General features: G+C 39.5%; 1 protein-coding gene across 7 annotated transcripts; it reads left to right on the top strand.

The window, feature by feature from the left end:
- Positions 1-2669: 2669 nt before the first annotated feature.
- sytl2a (synaptotagmin-like 2a) lies at positions 2670-19810 on the top strand. Of its 7 annotated transcripts, XM_042092765.1 has the most exons (21): positions 2672-2744; positions 3051-3135; positions 5596-5683; positions 5741-5907; positions 6687-6838; positions 7345-7468; positions 8543-8612; positions 8774-8882; positions 10364-11119; positions 11558-11629; positions 14370-14492; positions 14734-14790; positions 15187-15278; positions 15780-15902; positions 16089-16258; positions 16553-16655; positions 16753-16914; positions 17034-17112; positions 18328-18427; positions 18724-18929; positions 19114-19810. In XM_042092765.1, the coding sequence occupies exons 4-21, from the start codon at positions 5807-5809 to the stop codon at positions 19248-19250; spliced, it is 2736 nt and encodes a 911-aa protein (XP_041948699.1). In that variant the 5' UTR covers positions 2672-2744; positions 3051-3135; positions 5596-5683; positions 5741-5806; the 3' UTR covers positions 19251-19810. The 7 variants fall into 7 exon arrangements, with proteins under 7 accessions (XP_041948700.1, XP_041948699.1, XP_041948701.1 ...); XM_042092766.1 differs by having other exon boundaries at positions 2670-2744; positions 5596-5907; positions 8546-8612; XM_042092767.1 differs by having other exon boundaries at positions 2675-2744; positions 5596-5907; positions 14370-14471.
- Positions 19811-21054: the final 1244 nt, after the last annotated feature.

Genomic DNA, 21054 nt, shown 5'->3' with positions numbered 1-21054 from the left:
TTTTTTAGAGTGTAGGCTACAGTCTGTGCCACTTGTGTAAAATTCGCCAGCCAAATCTAGTATGATTTATTTCTACAATAGCCTTTTTGTGTCAGTTGTAATCTAAGTCAGTGTTATGGAATATGACTTATTAAGTCTCAGTTCATAGCCAGGTGAACACCGAGTAAACAGCCTAGCTAGTTGACTACGATTCTCATACAGTAATATCAAAGATCCTTGCTCCTTCTCAACTCTGGTAATATTCTATTCACAAAATACAACCATTAGTACGGTAATGTTAAATCTTACTTGAGAAAAGTAAATCCCCCGAGCCCTGTTTGCGATGGTTCGTCGATTTGAGCAGGAACATGCTGCACAGTACTGGCATCTTGTGTCTTCTGCTGCAACGCAACGAGGAGTATGACCGGTCCAAGATGGCGGCCGCATTTCTCGTTTCCAGCAGCCAATGCGGCGTCTATGTATATTATGTCTATGCACGCACTGGCTTTAGACTCCTTTCCCTGCTGCTGTCCCTTTATATTAGCCTACAGAGCAACTAGGCTAAACAGGCGCTGTGGTTGCTCGGCAGTTTCTAGGTAGTAGGTAGGCTATAGCCTAAACCCTATTTTTGCTGCCAATCAACAAAAAACATGCCTTTTATGTGTGTACGTAAGCTACACAGGATTTTATGTAGGCTACGATAAACACAATTAACCAATACAAGAACAAAAAGGAATATTTTGAAACTAGCAGAAAGTATAATCAGAAGTTAATTTACACCAAAAACCTAAATGTGATATTCACAAAAAAAATAACCCATCTTGTAGAATTAATCTATAAACTTGGCAAGTTGAGTGCGCACAGAGATAGTGAAAGACTCAATATGGTGAAACTAATCTTCACAGAGATAAATGTATGCCTAGTAGGCTAGTCTACTGTTCGCCTAAATTAAATTGCCTAAAGTGTAGGCCTAGGCTATATTAGTTTTCTACATTTGAGTTAAAAGGCCTATGTTTTACTTGCTATGTCTCGCCACCACGCGAGACCTATACTCTACACTGTCGTTAGAGGGAGCGCCACGATAGGCCCACTGTCATCTGAGACATTTTGAGACGTCTGCTCTGTCGCTGTCTGGATATGAGTATCTCTGTGTTTAGACTAGTGTTACTGTAGGCCTATCTGTCCCTTCCCAGATAGCAATTTCCTTTGGGCCGGATCCGCATAAAAGCCTTTAGATCCGCCTGTAGCGGACATACGGTATCTGACTGTGGGCCAGGTCTACTCCCGATACAGGTTTCAGCTCTGCTAGCAATGCTGTTTTATCACCGGTTTACAGATTTGTCCCAGGTCCAATTTCCGCAACTCAACTGGAAGTCAGGAGATACGTTTAAAATACAAAACACTGATTTGGCCCAAACCTGTGATACGGATATGAGCCGAAGGACCATTTTTTCACAGCAGACCCAGGTGGTAATGATAATACTGCAATGAAGTTAGTTAGAAGTTAATTTAGAAATCATGGGGGTGCACTATGTTCCCATGGCCACTTCATTTCTACAGTAAGGCTGGAAAAGAAGATACAGTTGGCTCAATATTGATCATATGCTCGTTTCATTATTTTTATTATTACCTAGCAATGGTAAAAGTAGTCAATTGTTGTTTGTATCAGATCTAACAGTGCTATGAGACAACCCCATATTCTTGCCACGCATGCAGAAGTCCAAGCAGTAATGTTAATCAAGGATCTTTGGTTTGCTCACTATCAACCTTTTGACATGATTAGCCAGCCTGGGGTTGGACTAGGACAGCCCAACTTTTCAAGGTAGTATCTGCTTTTTATCTCTGTTGGTTTATTCAAAGACAACAACAAGCAACCGAGCGATTGATAACTTTACTATTATTTTCCAGCAACAACAACTAGCTTAACTTAAGCAAAACAGCTATCACAATAACTATTTTGGAAAAAAACAGTGATAACGCTAACAGGATCACTGATGATAAAAAACGAGTGTAATTGTGACTTAGCCTATTTGCAAAAAGGAATAAATGTGGAATTAACACGACTTAAACTTTGTCTGGGATTGCACTTCTACAGCCAGGTTGATGAATAAAAAAAATAATAAGACACTTGTGTGTAAAGTTTTTTTTACCCCCCTTGTGTTTGTAGCCTAGCTAATGTTTATCAGTTGAGCTGTTGGGAAAACGTTACGAACTTTAGCCTGGGTGAACCTATAACGAACCTGTTAGCAAATGTGCAGCAAACAGATTTTTCAGGATAATTAGCCCTAATTACCAATCACATTTCACATGTCAAATAAAGCCGGCTGATGTCTGATAAACGGGTCCGTACCACACACAATAAGCGGACCCGTATTGCATATGATAAACAGATCTGGAACACGTCAGTAACACAGACTACCATACGGAACTGGGCCAGTCTTAGCCCTTATTGGTACCAGATCCGTCAAACGGATCCAGACCAATTTTGGACCGATGTCCGTTTGGACGCCGGATCAGGTCCATTATGCAGATCCGTCCCGGACGTTGTGGTAGGTGTGGCCCAGTTCCGTCCCAGTGTATGTTATATCCCACTTCTATCTGGGTTTTCATGGTGCCGGGGCATATGTTAACTAATTGCCCCACTTTCGTAGTTTCAATTTACCTGAACGCAAGAACGTGCCACATGTTTTTTTCTAGTTAGTAATGTCATAGCCTACACAACTCCTGAAAAACACGAGAGGCTAATAACACACAACTAGCAAAAAGTAAGGCTTTTGTTCAAATAAATATTAACACAATTTATTTAACCTACCATTAGCTGGTTTAATGTCCTTGGACTGTTTGAGGTCCAAGTCACGCTTAGGCCTAATATTAAATGCGCACGAGAGGACTGCAGAAATATTTAAAAGCGAAGCAGGCTAAATTACTAATTTAGACTTCTATGGTCTGATAGCCCTCTGTCTTTCATATAGAATGCTCGGGCAGGCCTAGTTAAAGTATCCTATGTCAACGTTAACCTTAATTTTCTGTGCTGGATATAAATCCTCCTTCTCTGATGTCATTCTCCGTAGTCTCGTGCCCATGAGGATAATCTGGAGTTATAGGCAGTCTCAGGCTAAGGTCCGAAGTGAATGGATGCGGAGAACAACGTAAACGGTAAACTGAGGCTTTCTTCAAGCTATTTAACTTAATTGTGTGTTTGATAACAGTTACTGTTGAAGAAAGTTGTAAGGCATTCAAATGAGACGATACGTTTTATTACATACTTTTCTATAACCGGAACGGGACAGCTCTAGGCTAAGGCAAATTTATAGTTTCTATTCATTAGCCAGGTTAAGCTTCCTGCTTCATGACTGTATGAAAGAGGCAGCTGTGTTTTGTGAAGATCTGATAGAAAGGGTATAGTCTCCTTCGTGAAAGAAAACAGTTTGTCAACAAAAGGATGCAGGCCAACCATTTAGTCATTTAATCGTTGTTGATTCTTGTTGACATGGAATATCCATGTGTTGTTTTGTAGGAATCTGATCCGAGTCGAAATAGAATGTCTATCTTGTGAAAAAGAACTGCTCTGATTTAGTCTATTTCCTTTGATACATGTGCGGTCTTGTCCTCCATAATATGTTAGTCATCCTTGCTCCAAAGTAGGTGTAGAATGAAACAATGGCTAAAAAACAATTGTTTGAGTTGCATCAACAGTTTTTGGGGCATGTTTTAAAGGTGACATGTCACATGCTTCTATAGCAAACAAATTCCTTGTTTTTCCTCTTACATGTTAATGCCATTTGTGTTGTCAGCAAGTCTATGTTCCAAAGGTTTAGGTAGGAAGTGTGAAACATGTATGCACTTGAACACTTTAGTCATTGCTTGGAAAGAAAACTGGGTACAAACTAAATGGTTCCAATGATGAGTTGTTGGAGAATGGTTCATCACCTCTGTTCCTCCCTATTTAATGCCTTAAGTATTTCAACCTCAACATAGTGTGAACTGTTTTATTTGGTCTAGTCTGATGTTATGTTAAGTAGCCTAGGTCTGTACAGCGAATTGCTTCGTTTAGTGTAGTCTAGTCTGTTGATGCTGTTGTAGAATAAAAAAGGGCCTCAGCATTGTACGTTGATGTTCATTCAAAATTTTGCATCTTACACTTAATTGTTAATCGTTTAGCAACCAACAAGTTTCTGTTCTAATGGCAAAGTAATGCATTTAGTTGCTTTCATCTTAATTATTTTGACTCAGTGGGAAATAGAGACTGAATATGTCTGGTTGCATGGGATTACCCAAGTAAAGTTATGCAAAAAGAAAAAATAAAGCCAATGCAACAGGCTTGGTATTAGACATGGTATTACTATTGTTGTATGTATAATTATACACTGGAATTGTCTCAAGGAAGTCCACAGTCAAGGGAGTAAAGAACAGGTTTGTCAACATGAAAGAATGTTTAAGTGCACATTTCCTTGATTGCTGGCAAAAGATACTGTGTTGGTCAGTTTGTTTCAAAGTGCATATACATTTAATATGCATATTCAAACCAATATTAATATGAGTATAAAATATGTTGCAAATATGTAAATAGTAATAGATTGCAGATTTGTAGTAAATAGTAATAGATTGCATTGATGTAATTTCTTTATTGAATAATCTGAAGAATATTAAAAAATATTTCTGAATGATAAGCCTAATGGATAATTTTTGTTAACATTATTGTTTATGCAGGAAAAATTCCATATCAAATCATCAATTTTTATATGAAAAACTTCTGATACCCAAGAGTGCTGAAGAGTCTCTTTGTCTTTTGATGCGTTTCTTTTCTATTATGCTACAACCAGGGCTCAAAGTTAAAATGTGGAAACAAAACAAGATGTTCAGAATGATGCCACTAGGGAGACAGTGCCTAATTTGAATTAGGTCTAATGTGATTTTGGTATAAAAGAGGCATTTAGTAGGAATTCCAAATGTTTATCAAAGTATCCAGTTTCTACATCCTCTTATAGTCAGCTGACAATGCCTTGTCACATGCCCCCCCCCCCCGCTCCCAAATCAGACATGAGAAAAACCTTACAAGGCCTTGGGTTCTGTATTGATTAGGCTATAAAGGCTCCCTGTTTGCCTTTGTTCATTTGATGCTTGCCAAAACATTGTGCTGTGTGCATACTGGATAAGTTTCCAATGGGATGTTCACTTTTGTTCAAGTTTTTTGCCATCAGCATACTGTAAGGTTAAATATTTGTATATTTGTAGTGTTTATGTGTTAGCATATTTCTTGTGTTAGCATACTTTAAGTAAGAATGGTTAAGTAAGTCATATCATACTGGATTTACTACAGCATATTCTACAGTATGTGTTGGAGTGGACAAAAACGATTTGACAGAAACATTTAGTGGTTTAGTTTTACAGCTATATAAGTTGTTACGATGCTCAAATTGTATCGAAACATTTTGTCATAAGGCTGTCACTAAGTTTCATACATATCTGGGACATTTCCTCTGCTAAATAACCTCACCCAGTTCAGCTATATTTAGGAGATCATGCACAGTTTGTTTTACACATAAATACCATGTCAAGTGCTTACCCTGATCGTGAAAACTATATTGCTAAGGTCAGCCATCACTTTTTCCACAGGCTATTCCTTCTGGTGTGGCTCCCTCAGCAGATACAATGGGAAATACAACCTGGCACCTGTAAACCTGTCAGTTTAGCTGCCGTGACCTCAGTCTGTTGTCTAAGTTCACCATCACCAGTGCTGTGGTACCCATCCCACTTGTGGAGCTGTGTCCTTTGGTGCATAGGAATCCCCCATAGGAATACACCGATTGGCACTGTAGCCGTTGCCATGATAGACCTGAGCTTTCTGACGGATGAGGAGCAGGAGATGATTATGGTTGTACTGAAGAGGGACGCTGAACTGAAGAAATCAGAGGATCAGCGGGTTAAGTAAGTCACACTTACACTTAATGCCTGTAATGTCCTCTAGTGAACACCGTTAATTGTTGTCACTAAGTATCGGAAAAGGCTAACTTGCATTATGCCGAAAATTATTATACCATCAACTATCAGTTAGTATGCATGTTTTGAGACTGAACCAATACTGTTAAGAGTTTAATAATTAACATCAGTTCATAGCAGTAGGCCTACAAAACTTCCACATCTATACATACTGTATATTAAGGAATGAAATGAATTTGTAGTACTATGTAGCTACATTTGTTGTGAATGGGAAAATGTTAAAGCTTTGGGATAACAACATTATTCCATTAGAAATTGAAGTGGCAGAATTTCTCATTGGAGTTAATGAACTTATCTCATGAGCTTTTGTTTGATCCCTTTTATCTTTTTGTGCCCAGACGTTAATGGAATTAAGGCAGACAGTCTTTATAGTCGTTCTTGCATATGGTGGTGCCCTACTGTGCGCTTATTGTTGAACTGTAATGTAATGCAACTCAAAATAGAAACTTTGAACTCATAATAGAATCTTTTCAAATTGATTTACAGCCTAAAAGAAGTGTATTACATTCATGGGGATGATGGCAGAAATGTACTAATCTACAGAAGTTAGAGATGGGTTTTCCTTTGCTATGGTGTTGGAGATTTATCCAAAGAGGAATGATTACATTTCTAGTTTGCATTACACAATTCTTTCAATGTAAAATATGTAATTTACAAATACATTGTAGATTGGACTGAATGTTTCGTATCATTGTTTAATGGCCTAGAGATCTGCAGAAGACAATGCGTGACAGGAATAAACTGAAATACATGACTGGAGAGTGGTTTTATGAGACAAAGTCGCAGAGACACAGGGACCGAATCCACGGGTCGGACATCATCAGGGCCTCCATCAGGCAGAGAAAGCCTGTGACAGTATGTGAGTGGACTTGACTCTCTCGAAATATGGTTTCTCAGCTCTTAAGCCCAACTCACACCAAAGATTTGCGACGAGACGAAACTATTGCAGTAAGGAGTTGCAGCGGTGTAAATTAAATGTTGCACGTCGTTGCCAGCTGTTGCAAGCTGTTGCAAGCTGAAGCATTCACCATGTCTAGTCGTAGTTGCAAGGTTTTAGAACGTTGCAGCAAGTTGCTGATTTATAGAATGTTGCAGCTCATCTCGTCGCGAATCCTTGGTGTGAATTGGGCTTTATCTGGTATTTTGGTTGGTAAAGCATTAGCCCTAAATACTGAGTTACATGGCAATTTTACTCTGTGTATACAACATGAAAATGTTTTACTTAATTTTGTTTAGAATTCATACCATATACCAGAGTACCACAATGAGAAAGTGTTTGACATGTTGTTGACATATGACATGAGAACTCTGTGTTTCTTGGTGTTGCTATTCGACATGAGAATAACTGCACTTCTGTACTTGCAGTTGAGCTCTCTAAGGTATGGGCTGAGAAACCAAGTTTTGTGAACAGTGGAAATCGCGATGTCTTTCTCCCTCCTGAACTTGCTGGTATCATAGATGAACCACAGACACAATCAAAAAATCAGAGGTAACTACATATTTATCAACAAATACCGATATATGGCTTTAAACAACCCAGTACATGTTTTATGTGTTTTAAAGTATTGCTCATATGAAATGATTTCACACTCACAGATTGTACCTGAATCTCATTTTTGAACACAAATATCATAATATAAATGCGTGTATTGTGTATTGTCAAAACTGTACAATAAATATTTAGGGCTATCATTATTATGTCACTCTGGATTAACCATTAAAATATCTTTACTAATATATAATATATTCCTTCTCATTTTAAGTTTGTAATGCATTTGTTTTAATTTTCCATTGGGTGGCAAATAGGTAAAATATGAAACACTAAATTATCATTACCCTCCCTGACTGGGTTGTTCTACATTCTACTCCTTTGGAAAAGTTTGGAATGTCTCTGAATTTGATTAAGGAAAGTGTTGTACCAACCCATTTCCTCTGTCAACAAAAAAGCACTACATCCGTCCATTACCTCAATTAGCGAAGCACCAGAATTATATAAGGAAGTAGCAAGCCTAAGGCTCTATGTTTAACATATGTGAAATATTCCTCTGGCAGTCAGCTACATTATGTCTGTTGAGATCATTTAAAACATGATTTATGTTTACAGAGTTTACCAGTTAGACCATCTTCATTTCCCGTTTTCATATTAAGAAATGGGCATTGAGTGTTTGCTGTGTAAAGAAGGGGTCAGCAGACTTGCGCGGTGGACTGAGGGGAAACCCTTTCCCGTGAGAGCAGGATCAGTGGCTGGCCGCTGGCAGACAGGCAGAGGAGACTCAGGCCCCATGTGTTCCTCTAATCTGCTGGGGTCAACTCTCACATGCTCTTGTTTTCCTCTTTCACAGCAAAAGCAATTAAGCTTCACATCAAACACAAATCAACAGCGTTTTTTTTTAACATGAGGCTGTAATTTTTAGTGAATGTATACTTTCTCAATCAGTTAACAAATGGCATTAGTTTTGTAAGCCAGACTTAAAATGTGCACTGTTGCAGTTTCAGGCTTTGATAAAACATAAACATGCAGTACATTTTTTGTGCCTGTACCATATACCATGGTTTGTTTCAGTAGGGAATATGCCTGCTCATCAGAAAGTCAGTCAGGCGTGTCGAAACCAGCTGTTCAGCCCCAAGTCAAGGTATGAAGCAATGCCTTTTGAAAAGCCAAGTATTTATTTTGTGAAAAGAAAACCATTAAACCAGTAATCCTAGCTATCTTTTAATAGCCACTTCAGTATCACACAACATATTACAGGCTCTTAATACTCCTGTCTTCTGCTTGTGGTTGGTTTGTTTGCAGCTAAGGCTAAATCCATTCAACAATAGGCCCACTTCCCTGGCTTCGCCTGGTGGGGAAAGCCAACAGGTGTCCAATGGCACAACGCAAACAGTTAAGACACCTGCACGGGGTAAGACATCCACAGCGGAACACTTAAACATGATGCATATTGCCCAAATACAGAATCACATACACTACCGGCCAAAAGTTTGGGGTCACTTAGACATTTCCATTCCACTCCATTATAGACAGAACACCAGCTGAGATCAGTTGCATTGTTTTAAAATAATATCAGATTAGTAAACAGAATGTGCCTTTGGAACATTGGATGAATGGGTTGCTGATAATGGGCAATGTAGATATTGCATTAAAGATTTAAAAAATGTCTTCAGTCGAGAACCCTTTTGCAATTATGTAAGCACATAGTGTAGTCTGAAAACTGCTGTCCTGATTAAAAAAACAATGCAACTGATCTCAGCTGGTATTCTGTCTATAATGGAGTGGAATGGAAATTTCAAAGTGACCCCAAACTTTTGATTGACCGGTAGTGTACAGTGCACTTTTTTTGTAAAATCTGTCAAAAAAATCAAATGGTTAAGGTAAATTATTCTGTTTCCTCTTTGACACTGGTAAAGGATTTCATGCAAGCTAATATATAGTCTATACATATTGCTGGAATCATGTTCTAAACCGTTTCTTGTTTTTCTACTGGAGTGTGGGAACTTGAAACAAAGTATTTTCCTTGCATACATAAGTAAGTCCAAACTGATCCCATTTAAAGACCTGTGTCAGCATGCCACTGGATCTGGTATTGGAGTCTGTAATATCTGTGTTTGCATGCTGCTGAATCTTTGCCTTATGTGCTCTGCATGCAGCTCAGCCTAACTGAAATTCTCACTTTCCTGCTCTGACTCCTGGTAATAATGTTGGAGAGGTAAAATGTGATAATGCATCCACATTCAAAAGGTTGTAAGCGTGTAAAATGTTTTATACAACAATGTTGGACTAAGCATCCAAGTATAGAATTTCATGGTGGCAAAGTCCTCACAGTTTTTAAGAACAAGAGTTTGCTTATAAGGATACTCAGGTAAACAATAGATATTCTGAAAATTGAACTAATGACTGCTGAGTAGAAGGCCTACAGGGATTTTCCTCGAACAGTAATGCAAATATGGGTGCATAGCTGGGAATGGATTACATTGAAAGGCATGTACTCCTTGTCTTAGGCGGTAAGCTGCCATGCATGACTAGTCTGTACTTCCCATAGATGAACGGAATGTGAGCTCTACAATATCAGTAGTATTGTTGTTGTTTTTAGTTTATGTAATCCCATGTCTTTGGGGTGGTTGGAAGGTCATTTGATTATAATGATAAGGGTTTATGTTCAGGTTTGAACATCTGTCATCTGTCTTTTGTCTAACTGTATTAACTATATTAATATGTCCTGTTGTCATCACACTTAAAGGATTACATCACAGATGACCCTTACTCACATAATGAATCCTCTCCTTCTTCTTTAAATCAGTTTTGATTTATTCACCTCTTTCAGGTGTTATGTCATTGCTTCGTGTCCATACCATGTTGTTCCCCATCACTGTCGTCTTTTTTCAGAGTCACATCCATCTTATGAGAGCCCCATAGTCACACACACTAATCAAACCTCAGACAGTTTTGAAAAATCACAAGCTACACTGAATACCCACAAGCCTGTGCCAAGGAAAAGAGTTTTACATGTCTCCGGGGACTACTCTGTAGACAGAAACAGGCCTGCCAGAGAAAACGTTGCTACGCCTGCTCCTAGAGGAATCCTGAAGCACTGTAACTCCATCAGCAGCAGCAGCTCCTCCAATGATTCTCTGCCACCCCACTCCAACTACAACCAGAAGACCGAACCACTGAGCCCTGTGGACCTCCCAGACTCCCCCAGCTCAGGGTCTAGCTCGGGGTGCTGGCTGGACAGGAAGCAGGTCCGCTTCTCTGGCATCGTCCGGGGCAGGAACCCAGCGCTGCAAAACGGCCGAGAGCTTGGTGAACATGACCTCCTGGACCATGACCGCGTTGTCCTCTCTGATGAGGAGGGCCAAACGGACAAGTCAGACACAAGCATAAGCAGTAGCAACGGCGATGATGCCAGCAGCGAAGGCCTCAGTTGCCCCCGAGACGAATGTGACAGTCCATTTTTCTCAAAGACACGGCAGAAGACTGAGCCAGAGCTCTGCATCGGTTCCAAATCCTCTCCTCAAGATTCTTACTTGTGGGGCAGTAAATGGGTAAATCGAAAAGAGGTGATGACAGGTGAGTTGCAGAACAGCACTGAGGGCTCTCTCCAAAACGGCTCTAAGGATGGCGAAGCCCGTAGGCCTACTGGTAAGGCATCTCCGGATATACTCCCTTTGAGAGATGAACGATCATCAATCATCAAGCCGCCAAAAAAATCAATCAATCTGGATTCAGATCCTCTTAAATTTTAACTTGATCTCCTGATTATTGTAGATTTCTTTGTTTATTAATGTGGATTGAATGTGGATGTGGACATGACTAGGTCAATGGTGATTTCTTTTTCTGTGCTTTTCTGACTAACTCATCTATGTATGCTGCATGTATACGTGTGCATGTCTACACATGTGTCTGCACTGACATGTTTGCCAATGGTGATTAGTGACTTGGGATTGCAAGGGACATGCTATATGAACTTAATGTTATCTTTTCTATTGCAACATATATTTCCTGAGCTTTTTGTGTTTTGTGAAATGTGTCACTGTTTATCATGAAATAGCAGTACAGTAATGCCTCTCCTTTTCACAGGTTGGCATGATGGTCTCGCTCAGCCCCCTGCAAGTGAGGTGTCCAGCCTCCATGCCACTGTGCCAGAAACAGGTAAGAGCACTGAGCAGCGCCCAGGGAGCCCAACCCCTAAGCTAACAGAGGAAGAGGGTCACTCCATTGCTAAGGTACTTGACTGGTTCAGCCAGAGCTCCGGTCCCTCTAGTAGATTTGAAATGAGACACGACATGGAAGAAGGAAGCAAAGATCATGAACGCATCACTAGCCTAGAGAGTAAGTCATCGGAGAAGGCAAATTCTTCTGAAAGTAAGAGAATGCTGAAGCCTTCACCAAAGCCCAGGAGAGGACTACTAGCATTTTTCTCAAGAGCAGAGGTAAAGGAAGTTGAAGATGAAGCATCTTACCCTGCTGAGGATAAGGAGGTTGCATGCCAAGATGTTCCACTGGTGTTGAGCGAAGAACAAACAACCTTGACAACCTTGACAGAGAAGATGAAGAACGAACAAGAGGGATTAGGTATTTCAACCAGTCAGAGAACTCTGTGTAATGTGAAAGAGAATTGTGATCAAAAGGAATTACTCTCATCAGCCAACTTAAAGTCTTTAGAGGGAAGAGCAGGTAGGAAACCTAATATTCTGACTAGGAATAAGGGGACACTGGCTTCAAGGCAGGGAAACCAGTGTGCTCTAGAAAGAGAATCTGAAAACCCCACAGCAGGGCAGAATGTGTTTTCAGACAAAATTGATAACTCATCCAAAGCCCACAAACAGAAGGACGAAAGCAGACCTTTACAATTTGACCACAACACAATAAATATGAGCAATTCACAGAGTGTAGAAAGTCATAACGAGGAGCAGTACATAAGTTCCGAACACGGAAAATCATATATTTCTGTTAAGCCAACCTTTGGGGGAGGAACCTCCCTAAACAATAGTGTTAGTTCAGTGAGTTATGAAAGATTAGAAGGCTTGTCACAGGGAGCTGATAGCACTGATGCCCATCAGGAACATGAAGCAGCCATGCAGCACCCATCACTGAGCCCTGGGAAAGAGCAAGGCATGCATACTTACACTCCCCCTTTGAAACTGTCTTTAAGTCAACAGGAGGGTAAAGCCATTCTTATCAAAAACCTTAGAGCTCTTTGGGAGGAAGAGAAAACTAAATATAATCTTGGTGTCACAAAAGCAAAGGTGACTTCTGACATCCAAGCAGAGCAAAGTGAAGGCGCATCTCCTCGAGACTCTAGAGAAAAGGTCAATGCATCTCAACATGACATTCGAGCAGTAGTTTCAGACTCACATCAGGACCGTGAACCAAAAGAAAGAGAGACTGTGACAGAAAACAAACCACAATCTCCGTGGATGGGAGACTCCCTTAAACAAATTGGTACACATGAGACCAAGAAGCTGTCACCTTCAACTGAGACAAAATCATTATGCGCCACAAACCCAAACCAAATTGTTAATTTGTATACAGATAAGTCAACCCCCAGAAGCAAACGGAAAAGTCAAAATAAACCAATGGTTAATTTGAAGACAGACAAATCCCCCCTCAATAAGAAACAGAAAAGCCAAACAATAGCCCATAGTCCAAAAGGCCAATCAAAGATTCCTTGCCGAAGCTCATACAAAACCAGGCTTGACCACTCTCCTTTGAAAACCTATGCCATTGATATTGGAGTAGAGGGAACAGATGGGAGCATATCAGAGGACCATTCAACAACTTCCGTAAAACATACAAGAAGACCTTCTACTGAAGACACACAATTGCAACATGAGCAATCTAAAAGGTGTGACAACGAAAATATGGCCTATTTTCAAACCAAGAGAGGGCGATCTGAGCAGAGACAGCCAACAACCTGCACTGATGAGCAAGCTCAGCCGCATGGCAGCAGTACCCCAGAGTCTCCCGCAAAGTCTGCAAGGCAACGAACAAGGCAATCCAGCTCAGGTAACATTCATCTAGGTCAGAACAGCCCTAGACAAATGTCCCCTGAAGATGTTGGAGTAGTGAAGCAATATGGGTCCCCCTCACACGATGGTAGGAGAACTGCTAGTGGTGAACGTTTTGGACGCACCTTTAAAGTCAGAGAAAAGGAAGTGGTAAAAGATTCAGAAGCAAGATCTGTAGCTTCTCTGGACCGTCAGGATTGTGTTTCAGAGTGGATGCACGTCCCAGTATTCTTTGACAGATCAGGCAAGAACAGAATCCAGGCAGAGGATATCGCCCCAGAGGAAATAATGGGTAAAGTGAGTAATGACAGCTCACCATCCCACCACAGCTCACTGGAGCTTGGCTCTTCCTGGAGCAGCACACCTGAACCATGGTCTTACTCCTGGGCAAGTTCAGCCTGTGAGCTATGACTTTTATTCAGTAGAGAATATAGCCATGCCAATCCAGTTTTACTTACACTGATTACCTTCCAATTAAAACAAACAATTGTTCCTCAATCATATTTAGGTAATTATGTGGGAATATTTACTCACAAATGGTCTTACCAGTAACATCAGAAACATTTTGTGTTTGTGCTAATGTCCTGAATATTCAATTAGTCTACCAGATTTAAAACTCACGAAAATCATTGTCCACACCTGATGTATGGTCATAAATCTGTAATGGGAAATCTACAGGAACACCTGAAATATCAACTATGCAGTGATTATGTTTTGTTTATTGATTGACAATGACTTCTAATGTTTTTTTTAACCAAAATTTCCATTTGTAAGCCTTGGTAGTAGACTTTGTTGAATGAAAAAACAGCAAAATTCAAGATGTAATTTTTCCCCTCGTGTAAAATGTAAAAAAATGTTTTAAATAATTTGTGGTCTGTCAGATAATAGTGAGGATACAAGCCCGGTTCGGACCATGTTGAAACGAGCTTCAAGGCCAATGTCTTTATCGAAAAGTTTGGAGGACATTACAACAATGCCAGCTCGTAAGTGTCCTGTAAAAATGGGTGAGCCCACATTTTTCCAGTGCCATAGATTCACAGATATACAGAAATAGATGCACAATAAAAAAAAAACAAAATATTCAGAATCGTATTTAACCTCCTGTTGAATGTCAAATTGTAAATCAGTCATATTTTGAAGGAGATACAACCAGAAATATGTGCTAGCAGTTGTTTAACTTTCATGGTGTAGATGTAAGCAGTGTTTTCCCTTGGTAAATATTGCTTTGTCTTTATCTTTAATCAGGAGAGGAAAGAATGAGGACAGACCAAAGAAGCGACCTAATGCTTAGCGCAAACGATGGTAGATTCTTTTGATTGTCTCATCTTCCTCTTTGTTGTATAACAATGACAAGGTACTATGAGACTGCCACAACTTATCAGGCAAATTAAATGCAGTGATCTTCATAGTAGGCTTGGTTTGACTTCTTGACTGTGACAACATATTGGCCACAACTCTAACATATTCATGATGGATATGCCCTATCCAAAAATGTGATTTCTTTCACATTTAGAAGGAACCTGTGTATATGTATTATCAGTGTATTTACTACCCCCTGCAACCCATGCTATTTAATAACCATTTCAAACTGTGTACGGTATGTAATCAAATCACATAGGCCTACCACAGTATGAAGTGGAGTTAGATATTTCCAGTTATTAATCTGCTCATCTGTCTGTTGTTTTTCTTCTGCGCTAGTTTCTGTCGCCCCTTCATCGCCTACATCTGCCCCAGACCCGGAACAGATGAAGAGGATGAGCGCATCAGTTCCTGCATTCCTACAGCAGGAGGTAGCAAATGGAGTAGAGTACAATAGAATAATATTGTCCACTGGGGTGGATCACCAGGCCACCCTCCCCATAAAGAACAGTTTGTGGATTGGATTTTATTAATCACTTAGCAGAATTGTTTAATTCTGTATGTGTGTCTCACCACCAGGGGAACAAACCCCATTCACCCTGTGGACTAATTCCATCCTAATGTGCTCTGACTAGTATTCAAAGATGCTGCAAATCTTCACATATTCCTACCTCAGATGAATTGTCTATTTCTAACCTTCCAGTAGAACATGTGATTCTAAGAACAATATCACCATTTTTTACATGCATGTATATCTACACACAAATAAATTGTAACTTGTATATGTATAGTATTTACTTTCAGCATGTACAATATCCACAGTAGTGTCACAGTAGTGTCATACTTGTAGTAAGCATGAAAATGATTAATGATTCTATTACCATAAGACTTTCCAATTAACTGAATTCTATTGTTTTTATGTCACCTCACAGAGTTATGACAGAGAGAGTGACTGCACATCAGAGAACAGCTTTTACTCACCACACAGACCCCAAAAGAGGAACTCACACACTAACCATAGCTTCAGTTCTGGCATGGCATCAATGTCGTCTTCTGTATGTCATCAAACTGACTTTCCTAACACTGGCTAAACTTGAACAGATGAATTAACTGCTATTTTGACTCACCACAAACAAAAATACTACCGTGGACATAATTTACGGAAATCACATATTTCAAGCTTGTTGTTTCGCCTAATATAAGATGATTATCTAAGCATGTGTACTGTGTGGATTCGTAAGGTCAGTGGCAGCGTCATGAGTATCTACAGTGGTGATTTTGGCAGTGTGGACGTAAAAGGGACCATACAGTTTGCCATGAATTATGTGGAGAAGCTGGGGGAGTTCCACATCTTTGTTGTCCAATGCAGAGATCTAGCAGTGGCAGAGCCTAAAAGAAACCGGTCTGATCCGTAAGTACTGCTGAGCTTCATAATCTTAGTGTTTATTATTTAATAGTAAGTACGTTTAATTTTATCAAGTCCAAAGTCTAAAGGCTGTTGCTGTTTTTCACTTTAGAGTTGCAACAGCAAAAGCATTAGGCATTACATTCTTTCAAATGATTAGATAATATTAATATTTATTTTCAATAAACTTTGATGGTTATAACACTGTCATAGAAGAATATTGTCAAAGATTAAGTTTGTTGCCATTTTTCATTCATGTTATTAAAAACAAAGTGTGTGATCTTGTTCTTTCAAATGTAGGTATGTTAAGTGTTACCTTTTGCCAGACAAGACAAAGTTGGGAAAGAGGAAAACAAGTATAAAAAAGAAGACTTTGAATCCTACTTTCAATGAAATCCTAAGGGTATGAGAAACCTCTTCAACAGACTGTATGACGTACTGTAGCAAATATTTACTGAGAAAAGTAATGTTAATGTTCAGTCATCATTCTTCCCTCTCAGTACAAGATTTCCTTTGACACTCTGAGGATTACTACACTGAACCTCTCTGTGTGGCACAATGACAACTTTGGGAGAAACAGCTTTCTTGGAGAGGTGGATGTTGATTTGAGAGAGTGGAGCATCTCTGACACACAGATGAAGGATTACTTGCTGAGACCACGGGTAAAATGAATATTAAAAATGCAGAGATGCATTCCACTGCCTATATAACAAGACACAGAGACACACACTCAGAAATTGACAGAAATGGATGGTCTATCTGTTATTTGTGACTTGTGCAGGTTGTCAGTCGCCCCAACACAACTGAACAGAGAGGTGACATGAGAGTAGCTTTACGCTTTCTCCCACAGGTAACACAGAGTAAGTCACCAATCTACTATCCATGTTTTGTTTATATGGCCATATTTGCATCTATCCTGTGGTTTATTAGCAACATTTAACAGACATACTTCTAAAATGACCTTAACCCTGTTCCATTTAAGCTGAAAGGTAAACATTTCGATAAAAGTTAAAAGAATCTTTTAGTATTTTTTTTTTATTTAGCTGTAGACATGTGCAGACATGTTGGGGAAGGCAGTATGAATGTTAGGAATGTGAGGAGTAGTGATAAAATCAGGGTGAATGGGTGGAAGATGTTTTACCACTGAGAATGTTAATGATGGCAAAATAAAGTCACCTAATGGTTAAGTATGACCATTAAGTATGAGTAATGGCCCCAGCTGTGGCGCGACTGGGGAACCTGCACCATACGCCGGCGACCCGGGTTCGATTCCCGCCCCGTGGTCCTTTCTGGATCCCACCCTGACTCTCTCTCCCACTTGCTTCCTGTTATTCTCTACTGTCCTATCAAAATTAAAGGCATAAAAAGCCTTTTTTATATATATATATAAAATGAAAAAAGTATGAGTAATGGTAAAGTCACCTAATTCTAAATTTATTTTTGAACCATTTATTTTTTAACCATGTGAGAAAAGAACAAAAGTGTATTTTCAATTATTTTAAACAAAATATGTGCATTTAAATATTATTTTATTTATCATATTTGTAAAAAAAAAGGCTTCAAAATCATGTCTTCTGAGCTTATCGTTGACCTGTGCAATGAAAGGGAAATATGTATGAAGCAGTTTTGTGTCTTTTTAACGCACTTCTAAAAATATTTTTCTCATATCTTCTCATACAATGTTGCCTATGAACCACGCCTCATGGGTTGAGCTGAACAGGGAAACTTTTTGGGATGCAACCAAAAAGGCTTGTCCAACATGCAGAGACAATGAATAATTGTATGACTAAACAAAAACTTCCTCATGCATTACGCTATGTCTTCCTGTCTTTGCATTCACCAGCTGAATCCTTTGTCTAAATTGAGATGTGATTCTTGTAGATTTATGTGTGTACCTAATTGTAGTTTGTCTTGTGGAAACCCAATTGCATGGAATTCACAATTCATTGCTTGTTGTGTCTTGCGCTGACATGTGATGTCATGACTCGTGTGAATGATTTCTATAATTTGCCGTGCTCTCCAGAAAGAGTGCCCTCAAGTGGTTGCAAATGTGTTTCCTGTTTATTTATTCACAGGCAAGAGAGCTTCTAAGGCAGGTGAAGTGCAAATCTGGGTGAGAGAATGCAAGAACCTGCCTGTTGTAAGAGGTGTAATCATTGATCCTTTTGTTAAATGGTACGTATGGAAAACATCTCACCATGATTGTATCAGAATGGGTGACACTTAACTGATCGTGAATCTGCACAGTTGTCATCGTCTCATTTCATATTCATCTTTTTGGTTGTAAATATAAATCCGCCTCTATTGAACTTTTCCAAGGGGGTTAAATGAGGGCCTGGCACATCAACACATCGCATACTTTACATGGCACTTTTTATTTGTGCCAATTACCGAAGACTTATCTTAGCTTCTCTCATTTTCACCCATTTCCCATTTCATCTGGATGACTGTTGTGTTATTTTGTGTTTCAGCACAGTGCTCCCTGATACAAGCAGGAAAGGTCGGCAGAAGACGCGGGTGGCAAAGAAAACTGCTGATCCAGTGTTTAATCACACTATGGTTTATGACGGCTTCAAACTTGAGGACCTTCGAGAGGCCTGCGTGGAGCTCACGGTGTGGGACCATGACAGGCTTAGTAACCACTTCTTGGGAGGCCTCAGGCTAGGTCTTGGAACAGGTGTGAAACTTCATCTTTCTCATTACTATATGTGCATTGAGTAGATCAAATTCCAGTGTGGTCAAATTTTGTGAAATCCCATATTTTGGTTCGTACATTCAGCTTTCATTGTACTAAATGTAGATGTAAATGTTTGTTCATAAAAAAAAAATCTGAAGTTTGCATTACCTGTCTTTTTGTAAAGGCAAAAGTTATGGCTCTGAAGTTACCTGGATGGACTCCACCTCTGATGAAGCAAAACTGTGGAACCGAATGATGATTTCTCAGGGTGAATGGGTGGAAGATGTTTTACCACTGAGAATGTTAATGATGGCAAAATAAAGTCACCTAATGGTTAAGTATGACCATTAAGTATGAGTAATGGCCCCAGCTGTGGCGCGACTGGGGAACCTGCACCATACGCCGGCGACCCGGGTTCGATTCCCGCCCCGTGGTCCTTTCTGGATCCCACCCTGACTCTCTCTCCCACTTGCTTCCTGTTATTCTCTACTGTCCTATCAAAATTAAAGGCATAAAAAGCCTTTTTTATATATATATATAAAATGAAAAAAGTATGAGTAATGGTAAAGTCACCTAATTCTAAATTTATTTTTGAACCATTTATTTTTTAACCATGTGAGAAAAGAACAAAAGTGTATTTTCAATTATTTTAAACAAAATATGTGCATTTAAATATTATTTTATTTATCATATTTGTAAAAAAAAAGGCTTCAGAAAAAATGTGAAGGCACCTCCAAATCACGGTCATGATATCAAATCATGACATATTGTAAAACCTGATGTTATTGTAACATTCATCAATACATATAGATCTATATATATTTTACATAAATGTTGTTGTTCAAAATGTCTAGAGTTATTAATAAACCAATGTAAAGATTCTTTGAGCCTCATAGTATTTCCTGATTATTAATTAAGAACACTGAGAGGTTCTCTGGAAAAGAAAAGTCACCTGGAAATGCTGGCCTATGAGCAGGGAAGGTTAACACAGAGACACAACTGATAACCTAGATTTGCAACCAATTTAGCCAACATTATTTCTGTTTCAAGTAACTTACTTTTAGTTAGGGAAAGTTAAGCTTTTTTTTCACCTATCTGCAAAAAAATTCTTACCAATAGCTTTTTTCTACTATGTGTTCCTATAGGTGTCTAGTAACACCTCCCAATCTATCCACGGCCAAATCCTCTGGGAAACACCTGGAGAGCCCATCAAGTTTGGGGTGCCCAGAGGGTCTGGGCGAAAAATAATGAAAACATTTATTTTTTTACCAATATTAGCTTTTGAGATGTCTAACTAGAGGGTTTTTAGGGGTGCTGAATCTATCCCAATGACTCCAAGTCCATTAAAAAATCCATAACAAGTGGTTTTATTGAACAATTACAAAACAAAACTTCCTTAATCGGTTTAATTTAACAAACCTCATCCAACTCCTCTGCACTCCCTTACTCCTGGCTGGTTGATGTTCTGGCAAGAGTTACCATGACAGTTCCCACAAGCAGTAATACACTTGACTCCTTGATTTCAGCCTAGAAAATCGCCACGTTTCATTTTCCGTTGGTGTTATTACACTTTCTAACTCGAAAGGAGACAAGTTTTAAATAGGTAAATTACCAGAAATCTTCGTCACTTTTAAACGGGATTCTAGCAGGCGAGATGCTAATGGTCTAATCCGGTTCAATAATCTATGCTAGGCTGAAGCTAAAAGTGGTATCGCCAGACTCAGAGAATGGCTGGATGAACTGGAGAAAGGTAAAAACGCTGCATCAAATTGGTCTGCATGGCTGTCGTCCCTGAAGGAAGCCTCTTCTAAAGATGATGCACAAGAAAGCCCGCAAACAGTTTGCTGAAGACAAGCAGACTAAGGACATGGATGACTGGAACCATGTCCTGTGGTCTGATGAGACCAAGATAAACTTATTTGGTGGTGGGAGTGTCATGGTCTGGGGCTGCATGAGTGCTGCACTGGGAAGCTACAGTTCATTTAGGGAACCATGAATGCCAACATGTACTGTAACATACTGAAGCAGCATGATCCCCTCAATCCCACCCTTCCTTCATAAACTTAACCGCAGGGCAGTATTCCATCATGATAACGACCCCAAACACACCTCCAAGACGACCACT

This window comes from Alosa sapidissima, chromosome 5 (assembly GCF_018492685.1).
Source record: "Alosa sapidissima isolate fAloSap1 chromosome 5, fAloSap1.pri, whole genome shotgun sequence".
Classification (NCBI taxonomy): domain Eukaryota; kingdom Metazoa; phylum Chordata; class Actinopteri; order Clupeiformes; family Clupeidae; genus Alosa; species Alosa sapidissima.
This window is presented reverse-complemented; position numbering and strand designations above follow the sequence as displayed.

Excerpts from the sequence above, each read along its gene's own strand:
- sytl2a (XM_042092762.1), top strand. The coding sequence starts at position 11,752 with ATGAGACACGACATGGAAGAAGGAAGCAAAGATCATGAACGCATCACT. Across the intron at positions 16,259-16,552 it reads AAAAGAAACCGGTCTGATCC|GTATGTTAAGTGTTACCTTT; the intron begins GTAAGTACTGCT and ends TTTCAAATGTAG. Across the intron at positions 17,113-18,327 it reads TCTCCCACAGGTAACACAGA|GCAAGAGAGCTTCTAAGGCA; the intron begins GTAAGTCACCAA and ends ATTTATTCACAG.